At 39.2% G+C, this 21275-nt stretch overlaps 1 protein-coding gene across 1 annotated transcript; it reads right to left on the reverse strand.

Annotated features, from left to right (window-relative positions):
• Positions 1–64: 64 nt before the first annotated feature.
• On the reverse strand, positions 65–20310 carry si:ch211-225h24.2. The gene is made up of 4 exons (XM_012867351.3): positions 19921–20310; positions 11635–11688; positions 3249–3364; positions 65–2250 (listed from the first exon to the last, which is right to left on the reverse strand). The coding sequence occupies exons 1-4, from the start codon at positions 20005–20007 to the stop codon at positions 1812–1814; spliced, it is 696 nt and encodes a 231-aa protein (XP_012722805.2). The 5' UTR covers positions 20008–20310; the 3' UTR covers positions 65–1811.
• Between the last annotated feature and the right edge of the window lie 965 nt (positions 20311–21275).

The raw sequence follows: 21275 nt of genomic DNA on the forward strand, positions 1-21275 counted from the left end.
AAAGTCAGAGTTAAACAATGTGACATCAACTTTTTTTTTTGTAGAGATGGAGCGAATACACATGAAAAGACTTAACTGTTGATTTTTATTAAGGATTGAAAGAATGTGCTATGATCATTTTTAACAGCATCACCCTCCAAACTTAAATTTACGGCCGTCTTAAGACATGTAAAAAGCCTTCAAAAAAACAGAATATTTAGTGTAACAAGAACAAAGCCCACAATCTGGGTAGAGAAGTAGGACGGAAGGAGGGAAAGGACCTGAGGAAGCAATGGAGGTAGACGCAAGAAAGGACAAAAGGGAAGTAGGTTACAAGGATGGAATGAAGGAAGGAAGGCTAGAAGTAGGCTGGACGGGTAAGAAAGGAAGGAGGGGCAGGAAAGACGACATGTAGGAAAGGATGAAGGATCTGAGGAAGAAAAAATGAGAGGAAGGATTAACAACTTCTAGAAAAGGGGGAAAAAAGACGTCTGGAAATACAAATTTTCCCCACTCTTATTTTCTTTTTTTTTTTCATATTTATCCAGATCTGGAAAATACAAAAATCAAATTGAACACTTCCATGCTGTCAAGTTTCCCTGCATAACTCACCAGTGGCATGAGCTTTTCTTCTAATACTTTCACACTAGGAAACATTATTGGTTTGCAAAAGACACACACTTTTGTTTAAAAGGATGTTTTTTTTGTTGTTGTTTTTTCCTGATTGCACAACCCATTTCTGAGCTTTTTAGGTTTAGGCTTCAGACAGTGTCTGGGCGCTGCATCTGTAGAGAAAGGGAGTGAAACCTAGCTGCATAAACATTCAGTAGTATAACAAGTTTGCATAATATTTGATTGTCGCCCATCAAAGGAAGACATTTACACTCTTCTCGCCTTTGGGCAAACACCGCACATTCAAGAAATTACAATGGAAATTTTACAGTAGTTTAAGGCTTTTAACAGATTTAGCATTTGATCCACATAAAAGGTCCTTTTAAAAAAAAAAGCGCACATTACAAATGATTTACATTTCCTTCAAATCTAAAAACTCTGTTATTCAATATTCAAGGATTACTTACTTCGTAATATGATGACATTAACTACAGATTGTTCAGAAATTGCTACACTGGAGCCCTAGTTTGAGGTTGTTGTTTTCTTCTTTTTTTTTTTTTTGCTGCAACCATCTTGTACTTGAAGACTACCAGCACACTGCTCAAAAATGGACGAATAAAGGTAATGAAAACCAAAATATCTTGTAGTAAAATTTGGGGAAGAAGTTAAAGGACAAGTATCACATTTTACAAACAACATTATGAAAGTGAGAACCAGAAATAAATCACATTCTGGCTTTCTATTGTGTCCCCAAGCGGATAAGACATTTTCTGATACAAAAAAAAGCCTTTGCAGCCATCTACAGCAGAAAGACAGTACCATGTATATATGATGACTTGCTATCTAGAGCTGCAGACGCTGATTCCCAGTTGCTGCATAATACTATAGCTCTCCAAAAATCTTTTTAATACATTCTTACATGCCTTCTGCTTGGTTTCTTTTAACTCTTTAAAAAAAAAAACTTACTTCAAATTTTGCACATAACTTTCATCAGATACATTCTTGAACAAAATTTAAAAAAAAGAAAAAGTTGTGTTGTGATACATGCCTCAACAGAAGTCAGTAGGAGAAAAGAAATCCTGCCATCTACTGGCCATTACTGGAATAGCACTTTAAGGCACTGCCTTGTTATTTTTTTTCTTGTGTGACAGTCTATAGCGTTAGGTTTTTCTTTCTGGAGCTCGACAAGGAGGAGGCAGAAATTTGATTCGCATCGGCGTCTACTGTTTAAAGCTTGCCCATGGGCTCTCTGACACGATCCCTCTGCTCATTCTGCTGATGCCCGCCAGCTTGACTTTGGCGCGGGCCGTCCACCTCACCGCCGCCGCTGGATCGTTGGAGTCTGTCAGGTTGGCATAGCGAGAGGAGTCCTCCTCAAACCCCTGCCCGCCCCACGAAGGAATTTCCAAGGGAATGCTTATGGAGTCGGGAGGAAGGGACAGCGCCGACTCCCCGTTCTGACCGTTCTCGACGAGCGCTTCATCGGTCGTAGCTTCAGTAACGATCCCCAACTGTGGTGGCTCCCAGCCCTCCATCTTCTCCAGTTTTTTGGCAGGGGAGATTTGCCTCATTGTCATCGTGACACTGTCCCAGAAACAGTGTCCCTTTTCCGGCTTGTCCTTCTTCTCCTTCTCGCCTTCCTTGACCTTTTTGTTAGACCTTTTGAAGAAACACAGAGAGGGTGAGAGAGGTTAAAACTTGGAAGTCCCAAGGAACTCTGTGTACCGCCTGTGATGTAAATAGGACTGACAGGCTGGAGGAACTGCTGTTTATCAGACGTTTTCAACACGGGAGACCGGCGTACTCCCCACACACTGAACTGTTATGGAGGAATTTGCTTTTGTTTGTCAAAGCAAGGTCATTAATAAAGGTTTTCCTGTTCGTATATGTTCCACTTCCTCAGCAGGTCTGAAAGATAGCTGCTTATAAAGGGGTACGGATAAACAAATCTAAGTGGCTGGGTGTGGCGCTGCTATTCCTAGTTGAAACTGTAAATATTTCTGCTTCTCACACCTGATATATCCCGATATATTGACTTAATGTAAATCTGAAAAAATCTTGTCCTGAGTGATCGGTGGGAATGTAACAATACTTCTTTTAATTTGGTGGAAGTACTTAATTACTAGAATGATCTTTGGAACAGAACAAATACCCGCTAACCAGTCACATCTTGAATACACCTTTTTTTTTTATGTACAGAAACGCATATTTAAAAAAGCTAACATCTAAGTTGGAGACATGTGAATAGGGAATTTGTGTAAGCAATTACAAGCTGTATTTATATGTGTACTGTACTGAATGATGCCGATATTGTTCTAATATCACAATTTGCTCTCGTTTCCATAGCTGAATCAACATAAAATACCAAAAAAAGACAAAATAAAACATGTTTCTACCAACAATGAGCTATTTTTGAAAACGTGTAATAATTTAGCTAATGGTCTGAATGTTCAGTTTCTGTGTCCGATTTTATGCATGAATTGAATCTAACGTCTCCAGGAAAAACTTGATTTTTTGTTCTGTTTGTCTTCTTTCCTACATTTTTTAAGCAGCATCATTTTTCGTTTGGTGTTGTTTTTACAACATAAGTATTCTGCCGTAGAAGTCTTAGTGATGTTTAGTTTGTCAAGATAAAGGAAAAACGCATCCAAACTCACACTTTGCGCTCTGGCGCCTTCACTCCGGACAACAACAAGTGCTCATCATCCTTGGAGGACAGCATCTTCTTCTCCTTCCTCTCCTTTTTGGATATCATTTTCTTCACCTTTGCTTCCTGAGGGGAACAAAACAACAATGAAAAAGTGGATTTTATTTTAAACACCAGGGCTGCAACATGTATAGCTCCACATACTACCATGTTAGTTGTCTCTGTTGCATTACTGTTTGATTTTACCCTCCCTACATAACGATATTTCACAGTTAGACAGGACAGGAATGCAGCGCAGCGACCACTCGTTCAGGCTGACAGTAGCTCATATTTTGGAAAAAAAAAATACTTGGTGAAGCGCTCCAAGTGCATTCCAGTGGGAGAAAACTCCTGATCTCCATCACACCAGAATTCCTTCCTGCCTTTCCCGACTTTCCACCGAGTGCTCGTACATCTCTTATCAGCAAAGATGGAGCAAAGTTTAGACTTCCTCTCTCCCCAAGGGAGAACTCCCAATCTCAGCTGTCAAGGCCTCGCCCTCCACTCCTCACATCCGTGCCCACCCGCCCGCATGCTCGCTCAGTGCACAAAATAATATTTGATTAATGGGTTTAACCCCAGAGAACCTCTTTACACTGCTTCTGTTTCTTTATTCTAAGGTCAGGTCAAAACTCTGAACTCTGCACAATGTAGATCCGTTCATGTTTGGGACAGGAAGCGGCCTCTGCAGCTACAACAAGCAAACAGCTTGTCCTCAAGCCAAACAGGGACACCTTCAATCAGATCTGTCGCCGGATAAGGCTTCAGAATGCTGGAGTTTAGATTAAACAAACTTCCACCAGTAAACAGGCCCGGCGTGTTTAACATTCGCTCCGCACCTCTGAGAACGGATGATTCTGCTCATGTTCCTCCTGTTGATAAATGGGGAAACAAATGCCATCCCCTCACTTGCACGAGCATGATTAACGTGCCGTGAAAGAAATATTTAACCTCTCTCTCTGAGCTCTTTCAGCACCCGGTTTCTGCCCTGCCTCTTTTCTTTAACGCCCCCCCCCCCCCCCCCCCCAGTAAAATAAAGCTGCTCTTCATTAGTTTGAGCTCTGAACAAAATGAACCAGATATGGCACAACCACGGGGAGTCCTCACTGGAAGTAAGTGCGTGTGCAGCTAAATTTCACTCGCATGCTTGCACATACAGCGGTTAAATTATTCCCCGCTCTCTCGGAGACCCGGTAATCTCTCAGGCCAAAAGGAGCCCCCCCTTTGGTTTGCTGTGTGTGAAGGAGAGAATGACCTGCAGGTCCAAGCCTGGCAGAACAATCCGGCTTTTATCCACCGGATTCCTGACATGAAAGCTGAAGGACGGTTTAAAAATGCCCCAAGTTCTGTAGGTATGAGTCGACAACAATAGAAGTTTTTTTCTTTTTTCCAACGATGCTAATCCACTCTTGGAATTTGGGACTAAGTGAAACACTTTATTTCTGAACTGATGTCGCCATATCACTTAAAATCTATCTTCTCTTAGATGTGATCTGCAAGAGTACATTCCGCATCACAGAATGCTAATATATGCTGACATAGTTATTGTCTTTATGAAAATGTATTTTGCCATAATTGAAAAGTTGATATTATAGAATTTATGACTGTTGTTATTGATTCAAAGCTGTTTGAATGCAGAGGAAACAATATTAGAAATAATGCAACTTCAGAGCCTTTCATTTTAAATATTTTCACATTTGATCCCGTAAAGCATGGAGTCAAACTCATTTCTATACTGGGCCACTTTGGCATTATGAAGTAATTGAAAGGGTCGGTTGCGCCTATAAAAAAATAAAATAAAAACAAATAACCAAAGAGAGTCTAGAGCAATAACACTTTTGATTTTATAACTTCATTCCAGTTCATATAAAAATGTCAAAACTTTCACGATAACATAAAAGTAGCACCCTTATGCTTATTTAAACAGTTTATCTGCAAAAACAAAGTTGATATTGGGGTGAGTTACACTTTAAACTCATCATTCTGCATCCATTTTTCTCTTTTTGGACATTTCTGGGTTGTTTTAATGTGTTGTGGAAAAACTGACATCAAGTGACAGGTTGCTATTACTACATACAGTAGTTTAAAAAAAAATAAACATTCGCTACAGGAGTCACAGTTTTAGCCACTTTATACAATTTAAAAAGGATATATGCCTCTACTTTATGATATGATATGCCATTTTAGGCTTTTGAGGGCCGGAGAAATTGCCTTAACGGGCCGTACTCAGCCCACGGGCCTCAAGTTTGACACATGTGCCGTAAAGCCACAAAATAAGGTATTTTAAGAGGATTACATGTGACTAAGAACACAAAGTAGTGCACAATAGTGAAATTATGTCAAAATAAACCTAAAAGTAGCTTGCATATGTATTCAGCCCCCTTTACTCCAACGCTCCTACATATCCATCGTAGTGCAAAGCATGGTGCTGGCATCATCATACTGTGGTGTTTTCCTTAAGCGGTGATAGGGGATAAGGGAGGATGGTGATAGCTGCATCACACCGTGGGATCGTCTAATCAGCAGCGTCAGGGAAGCTGGTCAGGGTTAATAAGCAGGTGGATGGAGCTAAATATAGGACAATCCTGTAAGAAAACCTATTAGAGGCTGCAAGACTTGAGAATGGGGCAGAGGTTGACCTTACAGCAGATTTAGGACCATAATCATACGGTTAGAGCCACAATGACATGATTTAGATCCAAGTATTTGTGTCATTTTCATATCTATAAAAACATATTTAAGTTGGTGGTTAAAACCTGGCAAAAATTGAAAAAGTTCAAGGGGTATAAATACCTGCAACGGGTTCTTATGAGAGATCCATCATTTACACAATTGCTACCATTGTGTAGTTTTTATCATCAGCAAAACGATCAAACTGTGGCCATCCTTTCGAAGCCCTTTTCGGACACACGTCCAACTAAACGACCTTCTGAGGAATTAGACCCCGCTTTTTCCAGGACTCCATGACCATTTCATCTGTCCTAGCACGAACATAAAGCAACAAAGCATTGACGAGTTGTAGCCGTTCACAGCAACCAAACAGCCTGAGGCTATTTTCAGCGTTGTTTTTCCTCCGCTGCCGATTGTTCCAGTCCAAAACACACAGCTCCTCAAAAGAATGCTGCATTTCCTTCCCCTCTCCGGCCAGCTACCCCCTCCAGCTCACCAACAGGACACATCATGAAATATGCGCTTCCAACGAGGGTTACACTTGAGGGCTGGAGGTGAAATAAGGCAGCTGGCCAGAGTTGTTGTGTTTGATTCGCACTCAAGCTTCACACATGCAGAAAACCACCCGTGTGGGTGAAGGCTTGCTGTCAGCACAGAATATGAGATGATACGCATCTCAAATGGACCGGCCGATGAGAGACGATCACCTGCACAGAGAGATGCTGCCGTCATCAAAGCGGCATCGGAAGTAAAACGTTTAAAGAAATAAAGATCCAAGGAGGTTTCCTGCACAGGTGGAAAAGTCTGGAATTTGGTTTCATTATTTGCTGGATAGGTATGGAAATACGAAATAAGACAATGGAAACATATTTATTCCCCTTCCTGTTGTCCACAAGTTGTCTTTCCATCCATCCATCCTTCCTTCCTTGTGTCCTACCAATTTCCTTCTTTGTTGATCCTTTCTTCCTTCCTTCCTTACTCGTCTTTTCTACCTTGTGACTATCCTTTCCTTTCCTTTCCTCGTCTCATTCTTCCTTACTTCCTGCTGTTGTACTCCTGTCACCTTTACTCATCGTTTTCCTTGTTTCCATCCTCCCTTCCTTATGTCCTTCCTTCCTACCTACCTTCTTTCTTGTCTTCCAGTTCCTTTTTTTATTTTTTAGGTTCCATGTTTAAAGGCTACCCGCTATGGCAATATCTGCCATAAAATTATCTTCGGTATTTATGAATAAAGATGAAGGTAAATCACTGAAAGCTCTGGAAAAACGGTTTTAAATGAAGATGTGTGAGAAAATTTTCCTGCTGAGACTCAAGTTTAAAACAAACCTTTCAGCCACAAACTCAGTTCATCTGAAAGTTGAACTTCTACAGTTTTTCTTTTTGAAATCCAATCCAATTGAATCTTTTAAATACTCTATTTTTATTGAACCATTAAATGCAGAAAAAGCAGTTTATACAGACTGCAAAAAACAAATATATCTCTATGAGGTCTAAACATTTTTTTTAAACACAGACCAATGCCTTCCTGATGCTAAAAAATCTTTATTTTATAGGTGTGTTTGTCTATTTTTAGCTATGCAGTTGAAGGCGATATAGATTATACTTTAAAGTTAACTGATTTCATGGGAAATAGTATGTTGTGAGTTGGTAAATTGTGATTTATTTTGGAAAACCTTTTGTTCCTATGTGATTTTATGCTGAATCTAAAACATCATAAACATGGCTCATGATCATATTCTGTCTCCGGCCACTGTGATAGCTGCCCACTGCTCCCTAAGGGATGGGTTAAATGCAGAAGCCAAATTTCAATATAATGAACAATTGCAATGACAAATAAAGATTTATTCTTTCTCCTCTTCTTAACCACTGACTTTTCTTCAAGAGTTTGAGGCCACATTACGTCTGAACTTCCTGCTTTCCTTAAAAATCACAGGTCTAAACAGTGTTTATCAGTGAGCATGTTTCATTCTGTTTGTGTTAGGCCTTTGATTGATTAAGGAACTTTTTTTGGGCTTTATCTTCTTTCCTCGCCTGATCTCAGCTGGGACAGCAGACGGTGTGTAATGAGCGAGATACAGCAATATTATAGCCACACTTTTAAAGTAACACTGAGGATCTAAAAAGTATGCTATTCCCAATTACATATTGAATTTAAGAACACAGATTCTCTTTTTTACCCCCATTGTTTCTTCTTATTTTTCTTTTTTTTAGGGTAAACTTTAGGTTAGAGACCCAAATTAAAGGCCTCAAGAACTTACTACCATAAGTCTCCTCCTTTTGGCAACTATCTGTTTTGCAAATACAGCCAAGCTCTGTCTGCAGTTCCAGATTAAATCTACCAATATTGCTCCTCCTTGGGAATTTACGCTGAGCCGTCACCATGTTAACTTCTGATCAGAGGTGTCAAAAGTATTCACATCTATTACTTAAATAAAAGTATAGACACTAAGATTTAAAATATGTCTGTAGAATTAGAATTATCAACTCAAATCTTTTACTCAAGTAAAAGTTTAAAAGTACCGGATATAAATGTTACGGAATATGAGATAACAGAGGCTTTGGCTGCGAAAGACAGTTACCAGGGAAACGAACCCAAGGACATTTGGCATGCAAAAACACATGGACATCTATCTTCCCTGAAGCGAAGCTCTCAGTCTATTGGTGACGTGGATCCCGGAAGACAACATGGGGAAAATCGACCAATCCTGAGCAGGCTTTGCTCATCCATATAAACTGACGTGGCCAACAGAGAATAACTGTGCGTGTGGAAACTAAGTGTAAATGGTCAGGAAGGGAAGGACGTTAAACAAATAAACGGGTTTGGTTTAAACGTGTCATTTTAATGCTCGACTTATTCCGGGTTGGCTGCCGTATTAGGCAAATAACGTGATGACATTGAGTTGGTAAAACCACTGCCACAGTTAATACCGGTTAATGGTTTAAAATTATTTAAAAAAAAATTAAAAGTTAAGGTTTGAATCCGTTCTTATGGTTTAAAGTCCTTAATGAGATACCAGGGAATGTCCTGGAGTGAACAGAGTTTTATCTGCATGTTTGGAGTGGAGAGTTGCCCTAACCATGCCTGTTGCTGCACACTGGCAGCTAGCTAGCTGGAAGAAAGTTAATTTGTTTTGTCTTATCTTTCCAGTAAAGGACAATTTGTTTTTTTAGAGATTTATAAGCAGTCTATAAAATCACACAGTTAAAGTGTCAACGCTAAGGCAGCATCAACATGGTGGTGTTAAAATGACAGCATGGAAGCTACAGTACAAGCTAGCAGGTGAGCTGTTCTCAAATAAATGTCTCAAGAATATCATGTTGGCTCATGCCAAAACAAATCCAGCACTACACACGTTTCAGAACAGCAATTAGAAAAGAAAATAGTTTTCCGTTTTTGTTCTGTAACAGTTTATACTTACCAGGAGTGTATATATGTGTCAGTGTCACATACTATGTACTATGGCAGGGCTGTCAAACTCATTTCTAGATTGGACCACTTTGGCATCATGAAGTCATTAAAAGGGCCGGTTGCTCGTGTATAGATGATACTTTTGATTTCATAATTCCATTTCAGTTCACTTAGAAATTGAAATAAATGCACCGTAACATCAAAGTAGCACCCGTAAGTCCAGTTTGTACAGTTTATCTGCAAAAAAAAAAAGTTGATATTGGGGCGATTACACTTCAAACTCTCATCATTCTGAATCACTTTTTCTCTATTTGGACATTTCTGGGTTGTTTTAATGTGTTGTGGTAAAACTGACAGCAGAACGCTTTAACCACATAGTACATTGTTTTGTACATTCGCTACAGGAGGCACAGTTTCAGCCACTTTATACAATTTAAAATCGTATATGCCTCTACTTTATGACATGACATGCCTTTTTTTGGTTGAGGGCCAGATAAATTGCCTTGACGGGCCGGACTCGGCCCGCGGGCCTTGGGTTTGACACGTGTGTACTATGGTAAAAATCACCCTGAATGTGCAGACAATGTTCCATTCACATATTTTATCCAAATTCCCTTCTATATTAAAACAAAGGGCGCAGAGTCTGCATTTCTATCAGCACTGCCGCACACAGCTGTATCTGATGGATCTGTTGTGGTGTGAACTATTTACAAATTAAATAGCAAACAAATCAGCTAGCATAGACTGAACTGTGACGAGTGGCTAAACAGACTGATTGAAGGGTGGTGCGCTCTTGGCGGCACAGTTACTCAAAAGGACTACAGTGGAAATGATCTGATAACCTCTGTTGACGTTATGCTGGCGAAGTCATGATAACATCTGCTAAAAGGTGAAGAACCAGGGTTTTTTTTTTTTTTTTAGGAAGTGTGTTTTGGTTGATGGGAGGCAGAAGACCAAAGGTGCTGCAGTTAAGACCTTCCTAGCAAAGAAACTTATAATCCATCACATCTTAAAACATGTACATGATCCAATGATGCCACTTTGAAGAACCAAAGACTGCTCTTTTTTTTTTTTATCAGAAAACAGTCTGAACTTGGAAAAGTCAAGTAGTACTTTCAGCAATGTGCAAGAGAGATCCCAGCAAAAACAATTATAGCGTATGTGGGAACGATGCTATCAAACACTTAAGCTGCAACAACACTTTGCTATTTAGAATATAATACACTGGCTGAAGTTCACATATACTGTAAAGAAAAAAGACAAATAACCTTTTTCTCCTATCTGATGTTAAATCATACTTCAGGCCAGGTGGGTTCTCTAACACTACTTCTGAAGCAAATAATTAAAACAATGAAAGAGATTTTTGGCACCACTTTTTTTTTTTTTTTTTACTGCTTTCTTTAATGTCAGAAGTTTCCACACATTAACATTGCCAGGCTGTTAAAAATTGGGAAAGCGCAGTTGATAATGTGAGTTTTCAAGCAACTGATATGTAACCTAAACATTTAACTTTGCTAAAGGCATTTAGGAAACCAAAATAATTTTAGTAATCCTAACTTATCTTAAACAGGAAAGGTTTACTCTGAATTTAATTTAGACCATGAGGGAAAAAAAAAGGTCCTGTGTCTTTATGTTCAGAGTATGTAAAAATCTGTCTTCAACCGTGTGTAAGAACCGCTGATATCTCCAGCTTGTACGCAGTAATATCGTTATTGATGACATTTTGCACCCTAAATCAGATGTAGATATAAAATGAGAACATTGTATGTAGTAAACAAAACTGATATTAGATGACAGAAAATAACAGCAGCACTGTTAAAATAAGTCAAGTAAATGACATAGATTACTTAATTTATGACAGTATGTTTGTCATAGGTTAAGAATGACCGGACAAATATACAAAGATAAGGATGAGGAGCAGGCGGGCTGATCGCTGGTATGTTTACAGATAAACACTGCAGTCTCAGCAGTCCTCGGACCCTCCTGCCTTGCATCAGCTGCTCTGTGAGACACGTTGTGCTCCGGAGACACTGACCCAGTTTGGGCATATTAATTTACCAGTAGTCTACTGATGTCATCTTAAGAACTTGGACACTTTTGGACACGTCAGATTGTGTCTTGTGGTGATACTGCAGGCATGTTTGTGAAAAAAGATAAGGCACTGAATGCTTCATATCTTCACAGGAGCTAAAAACAGTTTGAACTGTATGTACGCTTGGAAGCAGATAATGTGTTTGCATCTTTGTAGCGTCCAAACGTCTGCGATGTCGCCGTTTACCTTGGCTACCGGAGTGACGACTTCCTCCTCCTCTTCCTCTCCCATGTCTTTGTCCTGCGACACACACACACAAAACACACAGACAGACAAACACAGTCAGCAAAAGAACAAAACACCAACGGCCACTAAACAAACCAGCTCACACCATTTACTTTATTCTGCAGGGATGGAGTGTGTGTTTGTGTTAGGAGTGTGTGCACATTTTCCTGTAAAAGGCAAGGCAACTGTTAGAAATAAACACACAGCGTTCAGAGGGCAAGATGGAGGTATGGATGGATGTAGGAGTGGGGGGGATAGGAGGAAAGCTCTGAGCTCTGTAGGAAGATTTAAACAAAGAGAGTAAACCTTCACCTTGGGGATCAATGCTGTATTGTTTGGATTTGGATTGTAATCTGTTTCCTTCCTGTTTCATAACTCAACTAGATTTTCTAAAATCCATATTTCAGGCATACCATATGGAGAAACCGGTTTCCTACATGGGCCAATGAAGTTTAACGCTACTATTTGAGTGACTGGCTTTGTTAAATCAAGACTACATCTGGCATCAAAGTACACAGGCCATTTTGATGAAATGGGAATCTTGCACTATATTTTTAGGACCTTCCGACATTTTTATTATGTGAGTGGGTGTGTGTACGTGTGTGTGTGAAACACAAACATATGCAAATGTGTCACCTTGAGGTGCAAAGTTGTCAGGAGGGTAGAAGCCCTGCAACACTCTGTGCCTAAGTGCAGCACAGGACAGGTAGCCTCAGCCCCCAAAAGCAGCAGCAGCCCCAGCGGGCCCAGGCAGGTGCCTCCTGATTGTTGCCACTCTAAGAATTATATCTAAAATTAGATCATGATGAATATTTATGAATCCAGTTCAAAACAAAGTGCTCAACAGAAAAACTGCATTCAGCAGGGAGCACGGTTGCATGTATCTGTGGGCCATTTAGTTCAGGTTGATGGTGGTGGTGGTGTAATGGTATGGCAGATTATTTTCTTGGCACACTTTGGGGCCCTAGGTTAACAAAGCACCTTGTCACAAAGCTCAAATAATCTCAAACTGGTTTCCTGCACATGTCAATGAGTTCACTGTACTCTAATGGCATACAAAGTCCCCGTGTTTTGATCACATTAAGCACATTTGGGATCCATCCATCTATCCATTAGCTATACCCGCTTATCCATGCCCAGCCCTGCAAACACACACTCAGACCTAAGGGCGATTTAGAGACACCAGTTGACCTCACCAGCATGTTTTTGGACTGTGGAAGGAAGCCAGAGTACATGGAGAGCACCCAAGCATGCACAGGTAGAACATGCAGACTTTATTCAGAAAGACCTGCTCCTACTGTGCATCCACACCTTTGGGATGCATGGTACTTGTCAATATGGACCTAATCTCGGAGGAATATTTCTGACATCAGGGCCCTTCTAAAGGCTGTCATGTACTGGCTGGAGAGAGTATTGTGTCATAGATTGGGACTGAATTTGACCCACAGCCTTAATTAAGAAATTGTTATAGCATGTCTGATAAGTATATTTAAATGTTTCTGTTTAATTACCTAATATGGTTTAAAAGCTTACAAGTAATTGTTTTGTTTTATTGACACTTTGCTGGGATCTTAGCTTTTTAGAAACTGGGTTGGATTCTTCTACACTGCCACCATTTGTATATTGAATCATCTATTAAATCTTCATTGTCATTTTTTAGGATCTCAGTTTTTCCAGTGATTCTCCATGGAAAAATACAGATTAGATGTACATTTATTTTGACAGATATTAACCGTGGCCAGTGACATATCTGGTTTAGAATATCAGCCAGAATACTCAATGACAGCCTATGAAAAAAGGCGGAGAGTCAAAAATCTTCAGATCAAGCACTGAAACTCCTGAAACAAAGCCAGCAGTTCTGCCAAAACATCTAACAACTCAGAGGCAGAAAAGGAGGAATAACTATGGCTGGACAAGTCTGAACAGGGTTCTGCTGAGTCTTCGCCACAGACGCCAATCAAAGAAAAACACACACACTAATTACCGGCTACTGTTGAAGTGTAAAGACATTAACAAGTCTAAGATGCGGGAAAAGTAGGGATTTTGCTGGAAGTAGTATGTCAAATATACTTAACAAGGATCAACAGAAGTTTATATATATTGCTTGCAATGGAAAAATGGATATTCGTTGCCCTCTAACATTTTACTTTTGTGTTTTTAAAAAAAAAAGGTGATAAAGGTGCTCGTTTCAACACTAAAAAAATTTTTATTTGCATAAAGTCCTCAAATAATTCACATACTCAAAAGAGTTTCAACATAACGCTGGCACCACAGTGTTGACTTGTCCAACAGCACACCGCTGTCTGGGCACCTGGTCACAGGTTCAACACGCCTATTCATAGAGGAAGTATGCATATCTAGAGGTGCCCTACTGACCCAAACAATGAGCTTTTTAAATGCGTCGCCGAGGCCTTTTTATTGAACGAACCTAATCAGGCCATCCTGTTTCCAACACACTGAGACTGACGTGGAAAAACTCAACTTTATCTAAGCTTGTAAAGATAACATTATTTGTTTTTCTTGGACTCAATAAATAAATAAATCAATAGCTTGTGCCAGTATCCGAGTCATCCAACAACCGTGTATCACGAACAGCTGTCGAAAGCTAAGCTTTCATTTGCTGTCGTTAATAAGACACACTTATAGCTGAGCGCTTACATTCATATCATAATGGATGCATATTAATATGAGGTCTTGAGAGCACCAGAACAAAATTTATAATCTATTGAAAGAAAATGTTTAAAACCTATATTAAAGCAACTTCAGGACAGGATGAAGAGTACTTAATGCTACGTTGGTGACCTGGCACAGTCTGTAAAACAGTTAAACTTGATGGGCTTAATTACCATAAATGGATGATGGTGAAAGAAAAATAAACCCAATTTTTCATCAAAGAGAAACCTTATGCATCAATAACATAATAGAATGTGACAACTCTATGGGTATTTTTCTAATGGCTTAATGGTGGCAAGGACGCCAAACAACAGTCACCAGGTTTTCCCAATGCGTCTGCTCTTAATTACAGCCTGAACATCACAACTTGACGAAACCAATTAAAGTAAATAAACTCAATCATTTACAGCGCTTTAACTCCAAATCACACTTTATATTTATGTTTAAATGGTTTAGCGTCCTCTATATCCATCACATACACACTGTAACAGCCGGTATTCTGCATAACTTATATCAATTTCTTACATCAGTATTTTGCATATCATTTTAGTCCTATGTTCTCACATTGGATAGCTATTGTACATATTGTTATTGTAAATATCTACAAAAGAGACACTGAAATTACAGATGTCTCCACTTAAACGCAACAAGCTTACTTCCCCCGACACCAAAACGTATTTCTAATCTTGAAAAGATTAACTGGAATTTAGGAGATAAAACAAATCCTCCTTTAATTCAACCCTCTCCCCTTCATCAAAAGATCAACTCTGTTTAATCGTCTCTTCTCCTCCTTTAAAGCCTAATACTTCGGATGAGAGGCTCTCTTCAAGTTTGGTTCAGTCCTAAGGCAAGCGTTTATGATGTGTCTTTACCAAAAGGGGCTGACTCGGAGCGGCGCTCGCTCAGGATTCAGGTGCGTTACCCTTTAAGCTAAAGACAAACACGCTCCTTCTTCAGGTTTACAGCTGCCCACAGCCTGCTGAGCTTCAATAGAGAGCGAGTGATGAAAGAGAAAACAAGCAGAGGCTGTGCTGATGGCCCAGAGCAGGATGGAGGCAGGAGGATGATGATGATAGTGTCTTTAGCTTTGGTGTTTTATCCTCACTTCACCTTTTATCTTCCTTCTTATTTCTCTATCTTTGGGGGGTTTATCCCTTTATACATTGTCTGAACCTGCATGGCTCCGATGTTCAGTTTTGACTTACAACAAGCAAGTCCTCTGTTCTCCCAATAATCCCAGAGACTGTTTAAACGCTAAACCCAGAGAGAAGAGCTTACAAATGAGCTACCTAACAAAGAGGAGTAGTACTACACTGCAAAAACGGTTCTAAAAATAAGTAAAATGTTCTTAAAGTTAATGTATTTATCCTTGATTTGAGCAGGTAAATAAGATTATCTGCCAATGGAATGAGTATTTTGACCCCTAAAATAAGATAATTAGACATCCTGCACTTGAAATAAGATGATGGAGATGTATTGTTCCTATTTTAAGTGCAAAAATCTTATTCTATTGGCAAATCATCTTATTTATCTGCTCAAATCAAGGACAAATACACTGATTTTAAGAACATTTAACTTATTTTTAGTTCTGTTTTTGCAGTGTACCATAAAAAATAGTTAAGTCGGCGTGTTTTTAGACAGATAAATAATTAGAAACCTCTACTGATTAATGAAGCACAAAGTAATAAGCCACGGCGCAAAGTGCTCTTAGATACCATCTCTGAAAATAAATAGTCTCATTTTAGAATTACATTTACTTGACTGCATAAAAAAGGCCCATTTAACTGTACGGTCTGATTTTTATCAGTTATGTTTAGTAATATCTGTATTTGGTTTTCCTTTTTTAAAGTTTTAACATACCAGCACATCATGTAAATTAAATCAATCATCTCCTTTTCACAAGGTCTTAAAATGTGGTAAATGCTAGCTCAGGTGTAAATTATAAAACTTGTTATTTTAGTGAAATACGGCAATATGAATGGAATTGAAAGGGCCTTCGGGAATCGAAACTAAATAAACAAAATGATTTAGTCACTTGCCAGATGAGAATAGATCATCTTTAGTTATTTGATTGTTTAGGAGAGATTTTTGCTTACTCATCTTTAAAACATCCATTGCAGTTACTTCCCGCACATCTAAGAAATAAAGTCTCACTATAAGATTCAATTCAAGTCTGGACTTTGGGCCGTTATGATGGTTTAAGCCAATCTTTTGAAGAAGTGCAGCTTTGTCTTGGTAGATGGTCTCATTTTAGCCAAACTATAGCTGTTAACCAGACGAATGATACTTTTAATTGAACGCAACAGCTGGAAGGTACCAGAATCTACTGCTGATTTAAGTTTTGGTAAGCTACTTTTTTTATATTTTTTATGTCCTAATTTGTAAAACATTTGCATTTCAAGTTAGGGATCTTTCATTTTATTCCACCTCTATGCCAATAGATGAAGGGGCTGTCCTCATCTTACCAGGTTTATATGATGCAGATAGAGAGCGCAACGTAGTTAGTCTACAGTAGGTGATAACATTAGATGTTTTGTTTATCATATCTTGATAATTACAATGTGTGTCATTTCAGTTGTTTATATTAGCACTCTGTATTTAAAAGTTATGGATCCTAAATCCTGCAATTTTAGAGATTATTTTCAAAAAACATCATTACAATATCAAACTTCCTATTTTTTGAAGATTAGAATGCACATACCCATGTTTTTTTTCCATCCCTCATATCCCCTTAATCAGCTTTATTTCAATATGTTTGAATATTTCTGTTGCAGTAATGATCATTTATTAAACTGTCAAAATATTGCATTGTTTTATGATTAACCCAGAACATTTTTGATCCCCTTCCTTCTAGTTTTGTCTTCATGCAGCTTGAAATTGTTAAAGAACCTTGCTTAAAATAACTCCAACATCCTTGATGTGGGATCCAATTCCTACAACATACAAAGCAGAACTAAAAAAAAATATTCTTCCCCCTCTATTGTTTTATGCATTTCTGCAGGGGTTAAATCTGACACACGGCTCCCTCATTTGAATAAGCGGAAGGAAAAACACCGACTGTGTTATCATAACTTTCATCCTGTCCTCGTCCTGTACCCCTTGACGGAGTCGGAGCTGGCCTCTCCACCGTGTTTATGACATTTTACGATCCAACCCTTTGACCCCCTTGGATATACTTTACTGTCATGGCGACTCGAGGAGACCTCCCCGAGGACTTTCCCAGGCCATCTGAGGCAGAGTCGATGCTCAGTCTGATCTCAGAACAGCTCTGATCAGGACAAACTGAACTAAGGGAAATACGTCAGAAATGAAGGACGCATGTGTTCGTTCCCAGGATGGGAGCTCAGGGGGGAACCGATAAAGTTCACCTAAGGGTCTTAAATGTTGATATTACCATAGCAAGAGATGAAAAACGGTGAGAAATCGTGATGTAGTTGTCTACAAATGATGCATTCATATTCGTCACGATACTGGAAGTTGGCCAGATCTCCTGGATGGGAGTCAAATTATTACCTTAATAAAGGCTATATTCACATTTTTGTGACCGTGAATACTTTTTTATCACTCTGTGCTTTCTCAGATTCCTCGAAAATCTAGCAAAAACCTTGACTCATGCGTCACTTGCAGCAATTTCTGTAACACAGAGTGGATTAGATAAGCAAACGCATTATTTTGACAGTCTTATGACGCAAACTACTACAAGTCAAAAAGTCCCATGTGACTTTCACAGATTAATTCATGCAGAATTGACCTGGGACCTCTTTTCTCTTTTAACTGGAATGCTAACTAGAAGTGTGCGCCTAAGACTATCACATTTTTCTTCAAGCCAAATTCAAATTCCACCAGATAAAAATATATAATATACATTATATACAAGAGACTCCCACAAGATAAACATGTCATCTTTCTTTTTCACATGAGCCAGGACTGTTGGAGGCCTGTCCTCTTATTTTAGGTGTGGAGGACTCTGTGTGCACTACACAATCACTAAAATAGACAGAGCCCAGCTGCTGGTTAGTGTTGATACAGAGGCTTTTTGGACCACCGCTTTGCCTCACCTAGGATACATGGGCATCACATAAAAACAACAGAAACCCCATATTCGAAATATATCATCTACACAGAAAACAACATGTACAGGTTATATCTTTGTTCCAAATGCTAGTTTATGCTGTTGGGTTTTGTTACAGGCAGAAAGGTAAACCAAAGTTTGAAAAGGTTACGGTTTCAAAGCCAGGGAAGAAATCCATCACAACAATCCCATCAAAGCAACCTGATAGGAGACAAGAGAAAGAGTGGCCGGTGAGACTTTTCTCCAGCTGTATGGAACGACAGGAATGAGCCTCTCAGTCCTGTTAAGACAGCAGTGTTTTTAAAACATCCGTCAAGCTAAGAGCTGCTTGTATGTTACATGCTGGCCAACCGAGCAGATAGTCTGACTAATAAACCAGATAATATCCCCCAGTGTTTAAAACTTAACAAGTGTGTCTCTACTTTTAAGTGACTTTTCAGTGACTCTTAATCTTAAAAATAAAAAGAAGCAACTAGCGACAAGTCTAGTGACTTTTTCTGACTTTAACAGAGACCGAGTTGAAAGCTCACAGACCTCTCAGCTGTGTTTATGACATGTTAACTCCCTTGGACATACTTTACTCCCTCAAGTAACCAGTCTGAGGTAAACTAACAAATACTATTGACAGCTTGTAAACTATAGTTTTAAAATGGTGATAACCTAATAAAAATTATAATTAGTTTCAATATCACTGTTTGTTTGTTTGATTGCTTTTTTGACTGAAGCATAAATATCTCCAACAAGCTTAATTTGTATTTTCTGTAATTAAGGGTTAGGGTTAGGGTTTCAACGAGCTAAGGGACAGTGCACAGCAACAGGTGAGGGAGGGGCCGCTTCTGAAAACCTGAGTCACTCCAGCGTTTGCTGCCATAACATTAACAGGACTTGATATGATGGAAAGTTTTAGTGGATTAGAACCTGCAACTCTTAGATTCTTGGTATGTTTTGATACTTTTAACTAAGCCTACTACTGGTTACACAACAATAATAAACGTGTCAAAATTAAACGTGAATTTAAAAACTCGCCTCAATTTGAGGCTGAGCTTTTTTCTCCCAATAAGATGTAAAATCTTATCTTATAGAGTTTTACAAAAATATGTATTCTTGTTTTGCACTGAAATATGAATCAAAATTCCAACTCGTAGTTTGTTTCTTTTTTTATATTTCTATTGAACCACCTGCCGTTTATACAATTAAAATGTCTTGAAAGTCGTTGGCAAACTGATCTCCAGCTGCCCTGACATAACTTTAAGCACTTGATTCACCTCCTCCGGCTTCCTGTCTATTAGAGCTCTATGCCTTCACTTTTAAAGAAGTAAACAAACAAAAAGGCTATGGCCAGTTTCAGGGTCTGTTTTTACTCTACTCAACAGAGATTTCAGTTTGAACAAAAAAAATGTTATATAACAGGTTTGGAGCATTTTATAGCAGTAACAAAGGAACCAGTTGCGTTAATGAGGCTATTGTTCAGACCGCCGTTTCCTCGCCGTCTGTTTCATTACCTTATAGGAGTGATGATAGTGCCAGGACATGTCGTCTTCCTCTGACGCATAATCCACCAGCACTTTACTCTTGGTTTTCTTGAACATATCTCCACTTGTCGCTGACAAGAGTAGTTTAAAAGCTTCCAGGTAAAACAAATTCGGAGAGAGAGAGGGAGATCAAGTTTGTCCCGCTCCGTTTGGTGCCCGTTTTCTGGTTATATCGCTACGCAGCGCCACCGCAACGCGTCCAATTCTTTTGGATCTTTTTCCTGCTGCAAATCCAGGAGGCGTCCTTTTCCTTCTGCCCCTAGAAGCGGCTCAACGGTGGAGTTGCGGCGAGCTGGAGTGTTTCATGAGTGTTTGGCTCTTTTTTTTTACGCAGCGTTTTTACGCAATTTGGACAACCTGGACCTCAGACTTTAGCTCCTCCCATGTCCCCCGCTTGCGCCCCCAGCTCTGGTTCCTTGAAGTTGCCATGACAGGAGGAGGAAGGGGACTTCTTATCTTGGGCCAAAACAAACATTAGGCTGGGCGTTCATGCAAAACTGTTCAGCTTTTTATTTTTTATTTGAAATAAGCAGTGGCTTGCAAAAGTTTAGACCAACATTGACTTTGAACTCCCCTTGAAAAGAAATTCTAATAGCAAATAACTGCGAAGTTGAAGTTGAATTATACACATTTTTACATGGCTATTTTCATAAATAAAACAAAAGTTTGATATGTATTTATGTTCACTTCCCCTGAGTCAATACTTTGTAGAACCACTTCCTCACTAATTACAGCTTCATGTTTTTGGGGTTAAGTCTCTGACAGTATCCATATCTAAAATGAAAATTTACTTCATTGTTAAACTGCTCATGCTCATGGAGAGTGTAAAAATAACTAAAAATAATTGTTGAAGTCTTGCAACAGATTCTTAAGAGAATTTGAGTGACCAGGCCATTCTAACTGTACACGCTTTAAAGGGGCCTACACACGTACTATGACTTTACACATTTCTACGGCGGTAGCTCACTCTGGTTGCATACAAATTAATTAAATTTCGATTAAATAATAGCACCCTGTGGGCTTATTATATTCTATTTCTGTGTTTTATTCTTTGTTTTGACTGTATTTGTTGGTAAATGAGGTGCTTTTGTGTATACTTACCGTATTAAGACTACTAGACTGGAAATACAATATTGTGCATGGGCGCAATGAATAAATAAGGAGGAGAAGCAATGGAGCAGCAACGCCCAGCGGAGGTGTGAAAAGAAAGAGTAAGTAACTCTAACCCTGTAGATCGGGTTGGTCTTTCACCACACTGACCCGTCACTTTACTGAGAGCCATTGCTGGACGGTCTACTGGCTCTTGCAGTAGCTGCATCAGTTGT

Source organism: Fundulus heteroclitus, chromosome 15 (genome assembly GCF_011125445.2).
Source record: "Fundulus heteroclitus isolate FHET01 chromosome 15, MU-UCD_Fhet_4.1, whole genome shotgun sequence".
NCBI lineage: Eukaryota > Metazoa > Chordata > Actinopteri > Cyprinodontiformes > Fundulidae > Fundulus > Fundulus heteroclitus.

What these genes read in the sequence shown, in the direction of transcription:
- si:ch211-225h24.2 (XM_012867351.3), bottom strand. Translation starts at nt 20,007, where the DNA reads ATGTTCAAGAAAACCAAGAGTAAAGTGCTGGTGGATTATGCGTCAGAG. An exon ending in ACTATCATCACTCCTATAAG is followed by an intron (nt 11,689 to 19,920) that starts GTAATGAAACAG and finishes TGTGTGTCGCAG; the next exon opens with GACAAAGACATGGGAGAGGA. An exon ending in TCGTCACTCCGGTAGCCAAG is followed by an intron (nt 3,365 to 11,634) that starts GTAAACGGCGAC and finishes TGTTCCCCTCAG; the next exon opens with GAAGCAAAGGTGAAGAAAAT.